The sequence below is a fragment of the Delphinus delphis genome, chromosome 11 (genome assembly GCF_949987515.2).
Source record: "Delphinus delphis chromosome 11, mDelDel1.2, whole genome shotgun sequence".
NCBI lineage: Eukaryota > Metazoa > Chordata > Mammalia > Artiodactyla > Delphinidae > Delphinus > Delphinus delphis.
This window is the reverse complement of record NC_082693.1, coordinates 94,011,723-94,029,907: the sequence shown is the minus strand read 5'-3', so window position 1 is coordinate 94,029,907 and position 18,185 is coordinate 94,011,723. Positions and strand designations below refer to the sequence as shown.

At 42.9% G+C, this 18,185-nt stretch overlaps 1 protein-coding gene across 6 annotated transcripts in view; it reads right to left on the bottom strand.

The window, feature by feature from the left end:
* Positions 1 to 10,204: 10,204 nt before the first annotated feature.
* The window catches only part of TNRC6B (trinucleotide repeat containing adaptor 6B), a 251,205-nt gene continuing 243,224 nt past the window's right edge, over positions 10,205 to 18,185 (bottom strand). For 5 of the 6 annotated variants that reach the window (XM_060025701.1, XM_060025700.1, XM_060025704.1 and 2 more), the window contains 4 exons: positions 17,248 to 17,472; positions 16,743 to 16,813; positions 13,431 to 13,570; positions 10,205 to 12,477 (listed from right to left, as the gene is read on the bottom strand). In XM_060025701.1, the coding sequence (XP_059881684.1) occupies positions 12,090 to 12,477; positions 13,431 to 13,570; positions 16,743 to 16,813; positions 17,248 to 17,472 (824 nt within the window). In that variant the 3' untranslated portion in view covers positions 10,205 to 12,089. Of the gene's footprint in view, positions 13,571 to 16,742; positions 16,814 to 17,247; positions 17,473 to 18,185 lie in introns of all 6 variants that reach the window. The other variant, XM_060025705.1, reaches the window with a different exon arrangement.

Sequence of the window (18,185 nt, the reverse complement as noted above, 5' to 3'; positions counted from 1 at the left end):
AGTTGCACATAATACAATCATATCTTTCCAAAATAAAATAAAATAAAAAACTAAACAAAAACAAAAATAAGCTGCTTAAAAGCCCAAAAAAACCCTTCAGAAAACTCATATATGCATTACATCATCTCTCAGTTTTAATGAAATGACGACGACTTAATTCCTTATTACTCAACCTGTCACAATCCAATAAAAGACCACCCTTTAGTTTTTTTTGTTTTTGACTTTTTTTTTGAAATCCAGCATGAGAAATACAGTACCTGCTATGGCAAAAAATACACATAAAATGCAACTTTTCAGCTTATTTGTACATTAGTAGAGTTTAACATTTTATTGTTTGTTTTTTAAGTGAACCAGTGATTTTAAGTACCACTATACTAAAAAAGTAAAATAAAATATAGAAAAGGGGGGCCCAGCCTGCCATGCAAGTGCACCTCTAAAGTGCCTAGTTTCTGTGTCCATGTAAAACCAGTCATATGAGGAGCAATTTCAACATATGGGAGTTTGATTAAACCTCTATGTTTAAGAGAAAAAAAAAAAAAGACAATGCCATAGCCTCCCTTTTCTCCCCTCAAACTTCCTTAAATCCCGTCATCCACTCTATGGCCCACCAGTAGAGAGAAAAGAAAGCCACCAAAATAACATTGTAAAAGCTATTTCAAGTATAAGAAAAACAAAACACTTCTAGGTAACTTGCAGAGAGCATCAAAATTGTGCAGCTATTTAGTCATGTTTACAGGTTTTGTTTCTGCGGACAGTGTTTCAGATGAGAGGATTTTTGCTGTACCTTCCTGTTACCTGTTTGTGTGCAAAGTTGGAAAGCTGCCTTTGAAAGATCCAGCCTCTTTCTGATGCCCTTCTCTGCACCTTCTGTGAAAGGGGGCAAGGAGAGAAGCGAAGGGAGGAGCCACACGTCCCAGGCCGTCAGGTGGCACTGCTCCGTCTCTCCTCTGCGCCATCCCCCAGGGCCCTCACTTCTCTTGTTCACCATCAGTGACCTAACTCTCATTGCAGAGATTCCCATATTCAGTTTCCTGATTTGGTAGGATGTATTTTACTATGTAAACATAGCCCCCTAGGATTATGGAACCCAAAGCAGCATATATATCTCCATCTAAATGGAGAAAGAGAAAATAGTCCAGAAACCTCTCCTCGGGTTGCTTCTGTTATCTGTTTTTGGTTACTCGAAACAGGGAGGGGTGGGGTGGGCACAGAGTAAGTCATAAGCAAATAGTGGAGCGTTAGGAGTGGGCATGGTTGAGCCGTTGCATCTGCTTATTTTTTTTCCTCTGGGAAGGGTTTTTTTGTTTTTTTAAAACCTGTTAAAAATGTTCCTGCACCTTAAGTCATACTGAGGTTAAGGCCAAGGGTGCAGAATCTTGTGCACGTGTCTCTGTGAGCACATTCATGGTGCATGCACCATTTTTTAGGTCTTCTGTGAGATCACTGGACACACTTTGGTCACTGGTGTGTGCAAAGGGTGGTGGGGGGGAGTGTCCCAGGACAGAAGTGCAGAGATCAGCAGAGCCCTTTGGGAGCATCGCAGAGGGACAGAAGGGCAGGAAAAACTCAGGAGGGACCAGAGGAAGGAGACTGATAGAAAAGGGCTTCCACACAAACAACAGAAATAAAATTCGCAGGTCAACAGCGCCCAGATCAGAAGGTGGGTGGTGGATATGCGTGCATTTATCATCAAGCTTCTTCCCTCAAAGGAAGTCGTCAGTAGACAAAGATCAGTGAGCCCAACCTAAAAAGAGCTTCCTGAAAGATACAGGGTTTATCTTTAAGATGGGGGGAGCTAGGGGGTTTGCGAAGAAGCTATTCAAAACGATCTATTCTGGTCCTGCCTCGTGAGCGGCCAAATCTAGGAGAGCAGTAGCTGACAGATCCCTACAAGCAGCACTCGTTATTTACCTCTCCCTAAAGTCAGCTTCAAGCCTTGTGGAGGGAGGGACACCTGAGGGTGCGCGGGCCTTTCAGGGAGGTTGCCTGCACGTCTCAGCTGACTCTCCTTCTAAGTAAGAAATCAATTCATTTCCAGAGCATCACAAAGCGACACAGCTATGAATTCTACAGCACAAAATTGAAATGCCAGGGACTGATTCTCTTTATGATCTACAGAATGCTACTCAGTTACTCAAAGTGTGTGTGTGTGTGTGTGTGTGTTTGAACCAAGAAAGGCTGAGAACTCAAGGTCTCAGGAGAAAACATTCTGGAGTCCCTGGAGGGGATGGATCTTCTGGAAGAGAGAAATCCAGACACTCCCTACCCTGGAACTAGAGCTAGAATAGATGGCATCTATTCAGAGCAGGGTTTAAACACTGGTCTGTCGTCACTGTGTATGGGAGGCAATGGAGAGAACATCACCCCACAAATGCAAGTCCACTCCCCTGACCTGTTCTGCTTTCTCTTCTTAAACATGAAAGAATAAGATCTGAAACTTCTGATGGCTTTAAAAAAAGAAGTGGAAAACATATTTTAGGGTTACTTTCACAGCAAAGAAAAATTGTAAAAGTTATCCCGCTATCTACATGTTCATATTTTTCCAAGGATAACCCACCGATGTCAGAAAAGGAGGGGAGTTAAGGGTCTACACTGCAGGGGAAATGTACCTCGAGGTATTGTTTTGTGTTAGACAGCTGAAACGTCAGAATTTTATTTTTTTGTTTTCTTTTTTGTCTAAAGGCAATCTAACAGATTGGAACCCTGATGAGATCGTGCCTGTGCAGGCTTGCAGGGGCACGAGGAGACTGTGATCAAGTCTGTTACTAGTTACAGTACTGTGAACATCAACAGCAAAACTGCTGCAGGGAAACACTGGCTCCAGGCACGGCGGTCTCTTGCTTCCGATACTGTGTGTTGCCAGTAACGCCTAGACCAGAGCAATGCAAGGGCCACGACTGACTGCAGGAAGGATCAACAGAGGGATGCTGTCAGGACAAGTAGGAGGCTGTGGGCTTTCCCGTGTCAAACACCTCGCTGCTCACTAGCTACACACAGCTTAGTAACTGCAAGGGAAGCAGAGAGGTCACATATGGCGGAGGGGTAGTGGATAGGGGAGAGCTGCCCTGTTTGCCTGTCAAGCAACAGACCTCTTCCCCGTAGAGCAAGAAAGTTTCCTTACAATTAAATTCACTTAAAAATGAGAAAGAAAAATTAAAACGGAGCGAGGAGGAGGAGTTTTTTTTCTGAAATGACATAAAGATTAAGGTCAGCACGAGTGAGGCAAGGTTTCCTGAGCTGGAAAGGGTTTTGAGTTCAGGACAGGGTGAGCACTTTTTTCCGGAAAACACGGGGGCCTTCCGGGCCCTCCTGTTGCACCCAGCTGACACTGCACGGCTAGGATGGAGATCCCGTACCACACTGGTTGGTAGGGACTGCAGGCCCCCCAGGAAGTGCCAGGCCGGACTCACAGGTCTCTTTCTACCTCACTGGGCCGACCTTACCGCTTCTTACTCTCACTCCCCTTCCCTGCCAGCTTGAGGGGATACCATGGACACAGAAACTGTAGAACAAGGATACAAAGCTACTTCCTTCCCCTTTCTGCCCTCTCCTCCCACCCCCCCCTTTGCAGAATGCATAGTTACAATTCACACGTTACAAAGTAAAGAAGCAATGATGACCACATATGGGACCTTTTTTTTTTTTTGAAAAAAGAAAAATCCAACAACCTCTTCTTAAATTCAGTATCAAAATTCACATTTGCATAATAATACATTTCAAGGCCATTAGAGAGGAATGAGAGTGAAGCCCCGGAAGCTGCAGCATCTCTCCTCCCTGTGTCTTCCTGAATGAAGCTGAAGGAATCTTGCGGAGGGATTGTTTTCCTCTTTGGGGAGTTCTGAGGAATTATGGAAATGGCCCTTAGCATTCACTTGATTTCTCTTTAGAGAAGAGAGGGAGTGGGGAGAAGAGGTGGAATTGTTTAAAACAAACGTGAAACAAAGGAAGAGACACTGCAGATTTCTATGTTTAACTATAATAGTTCTGAAGAAATAAAATATGATTGCAGATTTTTCTCTTTTCTTTCACAAACACGTCAATCTTATCCTCTCAAAAGCCTTTTCCTCGTGTGTGATACCCTGTTTGCACAAACAGCAACGTTATGTGACTTCCATTTGGGAAAAGAATTGCCTTCTCAGGACACAGACTCAAAGGGTGGCAACGCGCCGCCTGCCGTGCGTGAGGCAGGAGAGAGAAAAGCCTTCTCGACGTGCACGAGTGTGTCACAAGCATCACCATATTTCAATTCTCCAGTGCTTACGGGAAAACAAAGACTAAAACAGCCACAGCCACAGCCACACACGCACACACATAAACACGAAGAAGACTAGGCAATGCAGAGAGATTAAGTTCAACCTGCACTCTTGGACTAACCTGGTCTCTGTCATCTGTGCATCATCACCTCGTCATCCCCTCTCCCAAGTCCCGGAACCTCTCCCCCACGACTCTACACTGTGCAATTAAAACGCCCCGGGGTCGGTCCGGAGAAATGCCGACTTCCCTAAAGACCAAGCTGACCGTCTTTCTGTTTTATCCCAATGGGTAGGTTCTTCCTAAAACAGACGGTCTCTGAGCTCACAAAGGCACATTCAGAAATACTACACTTAAGTAAGTAATTCCTTGGACAAAATTAAAAGGGGGGGGTAGGGGTGGTGTTTTAAACACATATATTTTAACTTATCCCGAAACGTCTGGCAAGAAGTGTCATGCTGAATGTATCACTTGGTGAAAAACTCTACTACCTTTAAAAGGTATGTAACTTCTTTAAGGGTTCCAAAGGTTTTTGCTCTGTTTTGTATAAACAGTCCCCTTTTTCATTTTTGGCGAACACACGCAGGATATACTCTCTTCCTCTCCATAAAGCTCTGCTGTCAGGTTGGTCCTGCAGCGAAGTGGCTCCTGGCATCCCGTCACCTCTCACAACCCAGCCCTCCGAGGACTGTGCACGCCTTTCAGGACCCCAAGGAGAAGGACCGCCAGATGCAGTAAGAGGTCCAGGGAAGCGGGGGACCAGAAAGGAAGGAAAGCACTTCACCCCACAACATCGGAAGCTACTCCACTGTTTCTCTTCTGCTGCTCACCAGCAGCAGCGAAGAGGACTTTCACTTTTTGAGAAAAACAATCCCAACTAATTAATATTGGCTCAAAATGGATCAATTCCAATTGGGAATTTACTTTCAAAACTGATTTATATTTTGAAAGTGAAACTGAGGCACAAAGTGCTTTAGGGAAACACTATTTCTTTTCAATTTAAAACAGAACGCTTCTTGCCTCTTTCTGACCTTTCTCCTCCCATGAACAAAACAAGCGTGTGTCACAATGAAGAACCAACAGCTGAATTTTGCAGAGACCTTTTGCTCAGGGCAGTACCGTTTTTCCCGGTGTGCACAGTTGTCGTTAAAAACAAATTCAGGTGTACGGCTATCTGAAGAGGAAATTATTTAAATTCTGTGAGGCAAACACTGGCAGTTTCTATCACTTTTGCTATTTTATTTTGGTGATGGTTGGAGGTTATTGTAACAGACTGACAGTTTAAAAACCACTCAAAAAATAAACAAACAAAAAAAACCACTCAAATGTTTGAATACTTGGTAATTAGTCCAGATCGAGTCCGAGTGACCGTAAACATGAGGACGGCGTGGATGCCCAGCCGGTGGGGTGTAGCCCTGTTTCCTGACCGGTGTTCCCTTCACCATCCTGTGCATGTCTGTGGCCTCTTTCCTCTGCTGAAGCAGGCAGGGTCATTGCTCAATTTTAATTATGTTATTACTATGTTCATAGATTCTTGAAGTTGATAATTATTCCAAATGAAGAATGTGATGCCAGTACCTCCTTTGTCAAATTTCAGGTCAAGAAAACAACGCCATCATTGACAAATGGGGACCATCTCTGAAAATACACACACCTTTGGCACTGGCCATAAACCTACAGGCCTTATCACAGGGTGTGCACTGAATCTGGAAATAGAGATAATATTCTATGTTTTGTAATAGACTGATGATGTCCTTGACAACATTGTATATACCTGCCTGTTTCTAGACTGCTTGGACACCCTGTACTTGTGGATAAGAAAGCAGAGAGGCTGTGGTGCAGTTCTGCAGCTGAGGGGAAGGGCACTCCGTTTTCTGATTAACTGCTGAGGTTATACACATGGGCCAGACTATTTTCATCTGCACTATCGCATGCAGCCTTAGTTGTACACTCACGGGAGGGAAAACAATAAGATTTCTCTTTGTAGTAACACTAAGAAGTGTAGTTAATGTATAGACGTGACGTGTGACAAAACTTGGCGAAACACTGGAGAAGAACAGGTTTGATTTCTTTTTTTTAACCAGCTAAAAATGTATCTCTACTCCTAAAGACCTTATAGATAAGTAAAAGAAAAAAACCCAAACTCAAAACAATAACCTAGAGTGTTGTATGCTGAATTTGAACTCTGAGGATGGGGGAAGAAGGGGACCTTTTCAACATAAAGACTCAATTGTTCCCTAATCTTAGAGATGGCTACTACAGCCAAGTCTGCTGCAAACATCCTGTTTAAACAGCAGAGAACAGGCTTGGCCTAAGCATTCTGCTCAGCTCACAGACATCTTCATTCTGTTTAACAGTCAAGATGGCAGAATAGAAAAAATAAAACTAAAAAGTACGCAGCATCTGAGGTCGATATGGAATCTGGCTGTTAATCTTACAAAAACTGCCCCCCTCCCCCGCAAAAAGTGGTGAAAGTGAGAGTGAATACTTGCAACTAGTTAATAGCCTGTGAAATTTTAGTTGCTGCTAGCTATATTAATAACAGGTCTTCCAAATTCTTCGACAGTAATTTTTTTTTCTTTTCTTTCTTTCTGCATATCTTACACACGACATGTAACCCACAGGAACTTGGAAGAACCAACTGCTAACTTCTGCTACATTCACGTCAGAAGAGGTGGGAAAGTTCTTAGAACAGGAGCCACAGTAATAGAAAATCAAGTTGCTATAAATAAAACTGACTGAATGGCAATCAAGGCGTAATGTTGATTTACTGGGGGACACTGATGAAAGGATGTGCTTTGGAACCTTAACTTGCAGCACTGCTAAGTTAACTTCCGTGAATGTTGTAAATGAAAAATATCAAGGGCTGGGGACTTGGGGGATCAGAGATGCCACATGGACCATCCATTTCGTCACAGTGTCTAGGAGATCTGTACTTTTTTTTTAAACACCTAAAATTAGGTCATGGCACTGGATCTTAATTGCCAGGAGAGGTCTCCGGTCTGATGGAAGCCTTCCCTTCCCCTTCTAGTGCTTCTTTCCTTTTGGCTACTCGTGGTAGACAGAAACCAAGTTCATGATGTTTGAGAGTGGGATACCTCTGGCCACTAGTAATCAAGTGTTTAAAAAAAACAGGAAACTGGTAAGAATTGGAAAGCTCAAGTTTACATGATCAAAATGTTCATGAAGTAAATCCATGTAATGAGAGGTCACCAGCAAGCCCCTGTACCCATGCCAGAATGCAGTGGAAGAGAAGATGCTTCCGCCACATTTTCTAAGTGTACTGAAGCCATCTAACCTCTCAGCAGACATGGCTCTTGCCAAGGAATACCATGGAAAGAAAAGTTTTCCTCTTCCATTACATACTCACTATATCCTGTTCTTAGGTCACTGACAACCAAAAAAGCAAAGCTTCCAGCAACTGGTCAAGAAAAAGGGAGTTGATGGGAAAGGGAGGAGACAAAGGAGAAGAGCAGAAAAACAGGAACCCCTTTCTAAAGGCCCGACACAGAGCCTTTCCAAGTCACTGCAGTTGTCACCGGAGAAGCTGATACACAGTAACAAAGGGTGACATCACAAGGAAGGATCTTGGTATCCCACATTATCAAGACATAAAAGCATACTTCCTCGATTTCTGTTTCTTTAATGACTTTAATTTTAGCCCACTGCCTTTGGGGCCTGTCCAGAACCACTCCAATTTCCGTAACGGGTGAGCGTCTTACTGTCTGGAGCGACGGGACCACATGCACATACGCACGAGTTCCTCCTGCTTAGGATGTGTGGGTGTATGTACGAAGGCACTAAAGCGGTTTCGGAGAAACTGCAGGCAGCAACCCCACCCACTCCCTTTACCTGTCGAGCAGGAGTTTCTTTCCCCCTGGGAAGCTTAGGTGTTTAAAAGAAGCTGTGGTCATGCTTGGGAATTCTAACCCCTGGCCCAGGAGGGAATACAAAAAGAGAATTCGACATCACCAAAAACTGAAAGGAAATACTCCACATCTCCTGCTGGGGGATGGGGATAATTAAGCAGCAGATCTTCAGAACAGCAATTAAAATGAGCACAACGGTAGCTGGGAGCTAAAAAAGTAAAACCACTTGTTCCTTATTAGATTCTTCTACTTTCTCCTCCTCCCTTAACAAACGGAGGTAAGATGGACATTCTTCATTAACAGAACAGTCCATAGATACTTTTTCTCTAGTAATGCCTACATTTAAATTTGTTCCAAAAATTATTAACCTATATTTCCTAACTCTTTACATAGATTCTCAGCAATCCAACCGTACTACTTTACAGATTAGAGTTACTTTTTTTTTTAAGCTGTTGTTTCTTTCTTTGATCCTTTCTTTTGTTGCTGGGGTTGGGGAGACAGGGTGAAAGGTTCCTTTAAAGAAAATCAAAAGTTCCAAGGGGAGATTTAAATGTTCAGTCTTAAACGGAAAGGAATAAAGTGATGGCATTCCCATTTATACACACCAAACACTCTCCCACTAAATTATGCACAATTTCCAATGAATCCATGCTAGAGCGCTTATAAAGCTTAATCCTTCTCCCATATCTTTTAAGCTCGTGAATTTACCTGTTGCTGCTAAATTGATAATTTTTAAAAAATATTTCTTTCTACATGTTTTAAAATGTGTGATCCCCAGTATGACAATAATGTTTGGAGACTTTTCTTTTTACATTATAAGTAAAAATTGTTTAAACTTTCTGAAGTTTCAGGAACTTGTAAAAGTTTATTAACAGGAAAGAAACAGCCGTCTATCTAGGATAAGATATGGTTAAATAAACCATCTTCCAAAATCTGGCTTCCTACCCTAGAATTCCTGAGAATGCTTGCAAATTTTAAAGCAGGAAAATAAATGTTAAAAACAAAAAACACTGTTAAATGCTCCCAGAGTTAGTCTTCATCTAAAATATATATTTATATGTATATATATATGCACTTTTTGGTCTTTTTTTAAGTTTTCAGTTTTTTTCCCTTTAAGCTTATGATGGAAGAACATTTTAGCTTCTCATGTTTATTTTTACATATTTCAAATCCCTCATTATGTCTTGTAAACAAGAGGGGCTCTAGCACCCGGCTTTCACCGTAGTATCGTTAAGGAACTCAACTAACCCATAGTGCAGGTCAAGGAATCAACAGGCAGGAAAAGAGGAGGGTGGGGAGGACATGCCAGGGAACCAAAAGCGGCAGTGGACAGTCACCACTGGCTCGCGTGAGCCTCAGGACATGCTCCCGGCCCAGGGACACTCAGATTCAGCCTTCTGTAGATGTGTGAACACAGCTGCTCTTCACCTGGAGGCCACCACACATGCCAGGGTTTTGCGCCCCCAGGCAGAGAGCAGTCGGTGGGGCTCGAAGGAGACATTTTGTGCACGGGCAGAAGTGGAAGGGGCATGGTGGTGATGAAAACCGGAGGGCACAGTTAGTTTTCTAAAGGCATCCGATGGGACCAAACCAACGCTAGAAACTCAAGTTTGACCACCTACCCACAAAGGGTTCATAAAGACTTGCACGAGCAAGCACTCACTTGAATTACGCACGTCAATCTCTTTTGAGGCTAGGTTTATAATCAATAGAGTAAACTGAGAGGACTACAGAATTCCCATTCTTTGTCTCACAAAACCACTTAAATGCAAATAATTGGTTTTTGCCTTTTCCTATACACAGCCACCCACCCACCCACAGACACAAGCTAAAAGTCAAATACATTATTAGGCATTGTTGTATCCTTCACTGAAGATGCTAAAGAAAGAAAAACTCCCTTGTCCTCACTAGCAGCAAGTTACGGAGGACAGTAGAGGTCTGCTCCCACCAAGGGTTGGAATGGGCAGGTATTTGCTGGTACAGAATGTCGGCACTTTATGTTAAACAGTATAATGCAGACTGGGATGTCCACACAAGTGCTACCACGTTACCGGCACACGCCCCCCCCCACCCCCCACCCCCGCCCCGCCAGCCATCTGTTTTGTATAAAGGGGTACCCTTCAGGTCTGCTGTAACTCTTCACAAAAAGCAGTTTGATACATTTTGATTCCAACATAAGTACATACATGTTGGTGATAACTGTGGATTAAAAGTTGCCCCCTATTCGGCCCAGAGTACTACTACATTGATGCTTAAAAAAAAAAAGTCTTTAAATACCGAAATAAAAAAAGCAACATTACAAGGGAAAAAAAAAGAGGTCAAAACCAAAAAAAAGGTGCAATACTTAAGTCTTTGCTAAGTTATACCTGCCTAAGCAAAACCACATACACAGGAAATACACAACACAGAGAAACAAAAGGAAACGCTTGAAGTACACACTGGTTTAAGAACATTCGTTAAGTAAACGTTTCTGTCAGTGATGGCCTGGTGCTGTAACACGCCACGGCCTGGCACAGGTAACGCTCAGCAAGAAGGGGGCAGAGAGGGAGGAGCTGCGGATGCTTGCAGGAGGCTGCTCACAACTTATTTTTTTTTCTGTTTTCGTAAAATGTTAAAGAGAAACAATAGAAATTTTAAATTCAGCATTACCTGACTTTCTGACCAATTTCTCATACCTGATTACACAACAAAGGGGGAACACAGTTTTTCTGCTTTTGAGACATCACATCATTAAAAGCTACCTTACTGTCTGTTCCCATTCAGACTAATGAAAAGGCCAGTATGAAATTTAACAGATATTCAGATGTGCCTACTAGTAGCCACTTACTTCAAAAAAACAGAAATAAATAAACACACAGTTGCTCCAAGAGGTACCTCCTGCTTTCCTAGTTTTGGGGACTTGGCAGTGTTCCACTCTACTGCTAGGTCAAAAGAAAAGAGACAGAAAACTCACGCTCGGGCTACTTTGCAAATGTAAAGGAGCTCCGTGCTTTCCTCATTAAAAAGCACTCTGTTCATCTCAATACAGCCCAACGGGGTGGCTTCAGTAGCAGTGGCTCCCCGAGGTGCTCGTGCTCCTGTGTTCTCATAGTTAAAAAAAATAAAAATAAAAATAAAAAGCAGATGGCCGGCCAGCCAGCCTGCGGACTGTCAGCAATGCAGCTTTCTGAGAAATCAGGATGGGGAGAGGAGGAGGACACAGGCGCGCGCGCGCGCACACACACTCTCACACACACACACACACACACACACATACACACAGAGACAGAGAGAAGGATGCACGCGAATGCACATGAACACACGTGCACACACATACCAGAACGAGCATGCCTGGGCAGTTACATGTGCCAGAACACACTGGTATTTACCAACCAGCCAATCACAATTTTTTTCTTTTTTTTCTTTTTTTTTGTTTTTTTTTTTAGGTTTTTTGTGTTTTTGTTTTTAAAGTGAGGCTCCGTCAAGTCTTCCCTCCCCCACCCCAACAATTCTTTTGAATTCCCCTCCCTCCCAAACATGGTAGACCTAAGGACGGAAACACACCCAGTGCAAACAAAGTTAAAAAGCTATTTTTTTTTCAGTATATATGTTTCTTAGCAACAACTTCCATATAACATGAAAAAAGTGAAAAACTAGAAACTAATTTTTTTAATTTTTTTGTGTTTAAATTTAAATGGTATGTGTACTTGCTTCACATTGTCTTTCTAGGTTGGCGTTCATGATTCAAGTATTTCAAGAGTGATATGTTCTCTTTTTGGATTCATATTCCAAACGAAAAAACTGAAGTTATAAGGGAGGCAACTATGTGCTCAGACAGTCTGTCAATGACCCACCTTTTTTTCTCTCTCCGTTTTCTTTTTTCCTTTTAAAAATGTATTTATTGCAAGTTGAAAAAAAAAACGAAAAGGTCAAGTTAGTGCTGCTGCTGTTCCAAAAAAGGTCACGAGGTCAGAGTTGAAAGTTCTAAGTTCAGATTGAATCCGACCCTCCTCCCAGAAGGTCACCAGGTAGTAAAGGAGCAGGGCTGCCCATCCTATGGGGGTCTTCCACGGTCGGGACTCCCCACAAGCTAGAAGAATAGTTTGGGGGTCCCCACAATGAAGCGCCAGCAAGATCGGCCCCGCTGCTGCCACCAGCACTGCTGCTCCATTGCCCGAGCCCTGTGGACCCACCGAAAAGATTCAGAGCAGGTCCGACGGGATCTGACTGGGTCTGGCCGGTCTCCAGGGACTGCCAACCCGCTGCGGGTGCACTCGGGGTTGCCGCAGGGGTAGGGGGCTGAGCTTGTGCCAGAAAGCGGCTAACTTCATCATCAGTGGCAAACTCAGCCAGGATGGTAGTGTTTCCCAACACACACCTGGAAAAAAGGGGAGGGAAAGAGCTATGCATTTGAGGAAACTCCTAAAAGCATGCATAGGGACTGAGTATTTTGAGTCCTCACTACTCAAAAGTGTGGTCCTTTGACTAGCAGCTTCCACCTCCCCTGGAAGCTTTTCAGAATCACAGGATCGGAACCTGCATTTTAACCAAGAGGTGACTGAGAAGTACTGATTGAGAACAACGTATCACTCAATCTCCAGATATCCAAAGACTACTGGAGAATATTATACATCAATATCCCTTGGGACATGGAATTTGTATGTTAAGTAAAATGTCGTCTCTTTTTTTTTTTTTTTTTTTCCCCTTGGGGGTAAAAGATCACAGCCCCAAGCATCAAGGTGACCCAGCTCCAGGGACCTAAAGTGCTGCTTCGTCTCAGGGCCGGGCTCACTGCCTGACCTCCCCATCACTTGCTTGTTCCGTGTGTACCTTTCTGTCATGGCATCTGCAGCCACGGGGAGTCAGTTCCTCCTGTTCACCACCTTGACAGTGGCGGGGAAGAGGATGGCCAGAGTCTGATCCAGCCCCACTTACTTCAGGCAGAACCCCTGCTACCACTAAGACCACAATATCCATCATCACCCACAGAGAGGCCAAAGAAAGCAGCTATAGACCCTATTATGAAAAGGGACAGCACTTACAGCGTCTCACATTTCATCAATACTGGGTTTGTTTCATGGTACTAAAAATTTACTCCCTGCTTCACAAATCTGTTACTTTTGGAATTCTGCTTATCGGATACAAACAGGACAGTCCATGCTTACGTAAGTAGAAGAGATCAGCCACCTCGGCACTCAAGCAGTTGCTCATGTCAGGATGCCGTTTGTGTGCATGTTCTCGTGCATCTCTGTTTAATTAAGCAGGTGCCCGAATACTCACATGTGCCTCTTCATGCATGTTTGTCTCAGTGAGCGTAGGCTGGGTACTCACATGTGCAGTGCAGTTTGGGCCTTGGCCGCCTCCTGTTTGGTGCTGTATCGGATCAGGGCGGTGCCCTGGGTTAGGTTCAGATGGAATGTCAGCAGTGGGCCATGCTGCATGCAGATGGTTCTCAAGGTTGACCCATCAATCTAAAGAGTAATGACAGTCATGAGATAAAAACTGGTGATGGGGTGGGAAAGGAAGTCAAGTGACCTTTCTTATATTTGAGAATGAGAAGGACTTCCGGTTCGTAAATAACAGCATTAGTACTAAATAAGTCTAGGAGAGACAAATGAAGAACTCGAGGCAGGGAAAGACTGCACTGAATACAGGTCTTCAAGGCAAATCTTAAGATATTCAAAGCACTGGGCTCAGATCTAATGTGGCCATTTTGCAGATAAAAAATTTGTATAAATACAGCTCAAAACGAAAGCATATGATTCAACCTGTGGTCTGTTTTCCTTAAGAGGTAAACAAGTAAACCTATACTGATTGGTAGAGCCTTAAAAAACAGAAATAAGACGGTAACCAAATAAGAATGTAAGAGAACATGCAAAGTTCTGAGCATGATTACTAATGTAACATTCTTCCAATCTCACAAAAAGCTACAGAGAAAAGACACAAACAAGAAAGGCACTGCTGACCACCTGACGATTCAGAATGCTGACGGTTGACCCAGCTCATATGATTCTGATGTCTCCTTACTCCTACTCTCGTCATCTCGAGGAGAGACTCTACGTGTACCTACTTCTTTGTGCCTTCTGCTGCCCTCAGCCAACGTGACCAATGATTTTTTTTTATAGCTGCTCACCCTAGTCAGACTCTCAGCATTAGGGTGTTCAGTGATTAGGGACAATTGCCCTTCCTCACCTATGACTTAGAGAACAAATCTCTTTACTCACTCTGATTTAGTTGTATCAAGATCTTTACTAGGTTTATTGAAGCTGCTCAGTGCAACATTTCAGTTCATTTTTTGGGAAGGGAAACAGATTACTACTGGAATAGCCTTAAAAAGTTGTGCTACTGGCGGCAGCAGTGGAAACATTCTGTGGTTTTACCATGGAAACCCTACAGGATGAAAACCGGCAGTTTCACTGTAATTCTTTACAGAAAATGATGGGACAAAAGCTCTTAGCATTGTTTTATAAATGACACTTGACTATATAAGCATGTCAGTATATACCACAAGTGACTTTTCTGGGATAGACGCCCTATAAATAAACTGTAGGTGATGACAAGTAAATTTATCCAGGTCCCCCAAAATGTGGCCTTATAACCTCCTTTTAAGCTATGACTCAGATTAGTGAGATGTCTGCTATTAGGTCGTTTTGATTTTTAAAATGAATCAATTCTTTCTAACACAAACACAGCCAATCCCTATATTCATTTTTTAAAAAAAATAAATTTATTTATTTATGGCTGTGTTGGGTCTTCGTTGCTGCATGCGGGCTTTCTCTAGTTGAGGCGAGCGGGGGCTACTCTTTGTTGTGGTACGTGGGCTTCTCATTGTGGTGGCTTCTCTTGTTGCGGAGCACGGGCTCTAGGTGTGCGGGCTTCCGTATGTGTGGCACGTGGGCTCAGTAGTTGTGGCTCGTGGGCTCTAGAGCACAGGCACCGTAGTTGTGGCGCATGGGCTTAGTTGCTCCGTGGCATGTGGGATCTTCCCGGACCAGGGATCGAACCCATGTTCCCTGCATTGGCAGGCGGATTCTTAACCACTGCAACACCAGGGAAGCCCGCCTATATTCATTTATATACATATACAAATGAAATCACTATTTTTTCATTTTATTTATTTTTACATTGAAAAAATTTAATTGAGGTATAGTTGATTTACAAAATTACATTAGTTTCAAGTGTATAACATTTTTATAGATTATACTCCACTTATAGTTATAAAACATTGGCTATATTCCCTGTGTTGTACAATATAGCCTTGTAGCTTATTTATCTTATCCATAGTAGTTTGTACCTTTACTATTTTTCATACGATAATACAGGCTCCTTTTAACACTGCTTCTCTCATCCTAACCATATTACACCCACAGCACTGTGACAACTTAGAAATAATGAGGCATGTTTTGAGGATGGTTATATAAAATGTCCATACGTCAGTCAACTCTTCGCTAAATAAATAACCCAGGGCTTTCAGCTGAGTTGATTAGATATGGAGATTAAGAGCCGTTCCAGATAGTTCCTCATGTTAACTGTATTTAGAAAGCTGTCCATCTCAACATGAACCTTGAAATACGAGCCCCAGATTTACTCCCCACAAATAGGTTCACTGGGCAAATAAATTTAGGAGAATCTGTATTTCCCCACAGAGGATCATAATACATGTTAAAGCACAGTAAAGGGTCTAAGAAGCCTCATAATGAAGGCACCTGCTTCATTTTGTTTAATCAAGTATGTATTACAAACATATTAGGCCAGAGACCTATTAATATCCCATGGGAACACTCTGGAAAATGCTGGCTTAGTAAAGTGTGCATGACTCCACTTATGAATTAAATGCCAGACAATTTAATCTCTGTGTCAAAGGGAGGGAGGTATAATTGATTCCTTTTTAACAAGGTGTTGTAAAGGTTGTGCTGTCAAGTCCACATGAAGGCCCTGGGCTCAGTTTCCACGGGTCCATTTAACCTCATTTGACTGCTCCATGTTTGCTGCTGCAAATATGTCAGTTATCAGGCAACTCAAGCAGAAGGGAGGGAGGTTTGGTGTAAATGAAACCCCACCACTGTAACAACAACCCAGAGAGCACGTTCTGATGAGAGCAAATCAGTAATGCCATCTACAGAGAAGAAGAGAACAGACAGGAAATGAAAATTCAGAAATTCACACATACGGCATTTAAGCCACGAACTCCACACATTCCTTCTACTGCAGAGATGGATGGTTAATTGTGTATGAATGAAGCATAAAAATGGTTACCAGTGAGCCACAAGTCTCGTTGAATGAGTAACACAAAAACAGGTAACTTTTTTGCTTGGTTCCAGATTCTGACAGGCAGATCCACACAGCAAGTTATCTCTGCTAAACAGAATTCACCAGATAACACCACCCCATGCTCCCTATTTATAAACTACACGTGTTAACATCACCATGAAGGCAGGCGTGAAGCTGAGTGTCCAGCATCCCCCCAGCTTCAGAAGTAGGCTTCGGGCCTTAGCTGGGGAGACTCACCCCTGCAGGCGGGACCTCTCTGTGGTGACCAGGAAATAAACGAGCTCTCCTCTCTGCTAGCCCCACAAACCTCGGACTTTCCCTCTCTTAATACAATCAAGTCCCATCCAGAAAATCCCAAGAAAGCGTGGTTACCTGTGGAGTGAGATTGTGAAGAACCAGCCAGTAACTAGGACGAACTGAACCACCATCACTCCAGGTGGAGGCTGGAAGCAACCAGAAAAAAAGATCAGGAAGAACAATCAAAAAATTAAGATAGCCACGCGTGAGACACATTTTCAAACAGCCCACATGGTTCCTCTCTCCTCTTATAAACCATCTTCTTCTGCCTCACTCTGACCTCCTTCATCCTGTCACTGAATAGCCAGTTCTCGTCTCCTAGACCTTGATCCTATGCGCTCTTGCGCCTTATTCGCAAGACAACGTTGTCCTCCCAGGGTTCTCATCTTTACTCCGTCAGTACCTCGGGAGTTCTTGGGTCCCTCTGCCTTATGCTGACTTCAATTCTCCACTCAAGAGATACTTTTTCCTCTACCCGATAACCGTGATTTCCTCTGAGTTCATTGTGTCTTCAACATTTGTGTGAACATAAGCCCCTCGGGTTGGAACAATGATGCTCCTTTAGGCAGATCCTTCTCACCAGAGGCAAGCCGTGAGTCCTGTGTCCCCCACCCCCTGACTGAGCGGGGTGCTGTGCTGCTCCAGGGAGATGACGGTTTGGGGTTGGTCAGACCGGGAGGCGGGCGGGGCAGCGGTGTAGTGTTCCTTGAGGAAATATGGTTTTTCCACATCTTGTTGGAGAGATGAGTGGGGTTGTGTCCTATGGGATCTGGGGACCATGTCGATTTGTAATCAGGGAACTTTGCTATAAGAAGAGAAAATTAAGGAGGAAATTAGGTTAGACAGGTCACTTTTGTTAACAAATACACATACACACGCACACACGAATACATACGTGCTTAAATTCTAAAAATATTAAGGGCACAATTTAAGAGGCGCAAAATAATTTTGTTCTCTGAGCTTATCAAATATAAATTTTCAATGACTCTTACTCTGAATTGACAAATTAACACATGAGCTAAAGAGTTAATAAGATAACTAATTCTTTACTGCTTTCTTAGCTAAACACAACCTGAAAAGGAAGATAAATTCAAGGAAAGTATTCTTAAAGTCATTAGTCTTACTTATACTTAGATATAGTAGAATGTGAACCCAGGCAGAGCTAAAGTATTTATTCTATAAATACTTACTGATTGAATGGAAAGTACATTAAAAATTAAACTTTTCAAAAAAAAAAAAATTAAACTTTTCTTGATCCAGAATACTAGATAACATTCAAACAGATTTTAAAAATATAATCAACAAATATTCACCAAGGGCTTACTCTGCTTTTAAGGTGCTAAATCAGTGCTATGGATAATATAAACAGTTGTTCCCAAGAACTTCAAGTTCAGACGGGAAAACAGAAAAGATGAACAACAGAACTGGTAACCCAGCAACATCATATATGTTCAATACATGGAGGAGAATGACAATGCTGGGCTGTCAGCAACGACTTTGCCAAGACAAGTCTTGAAG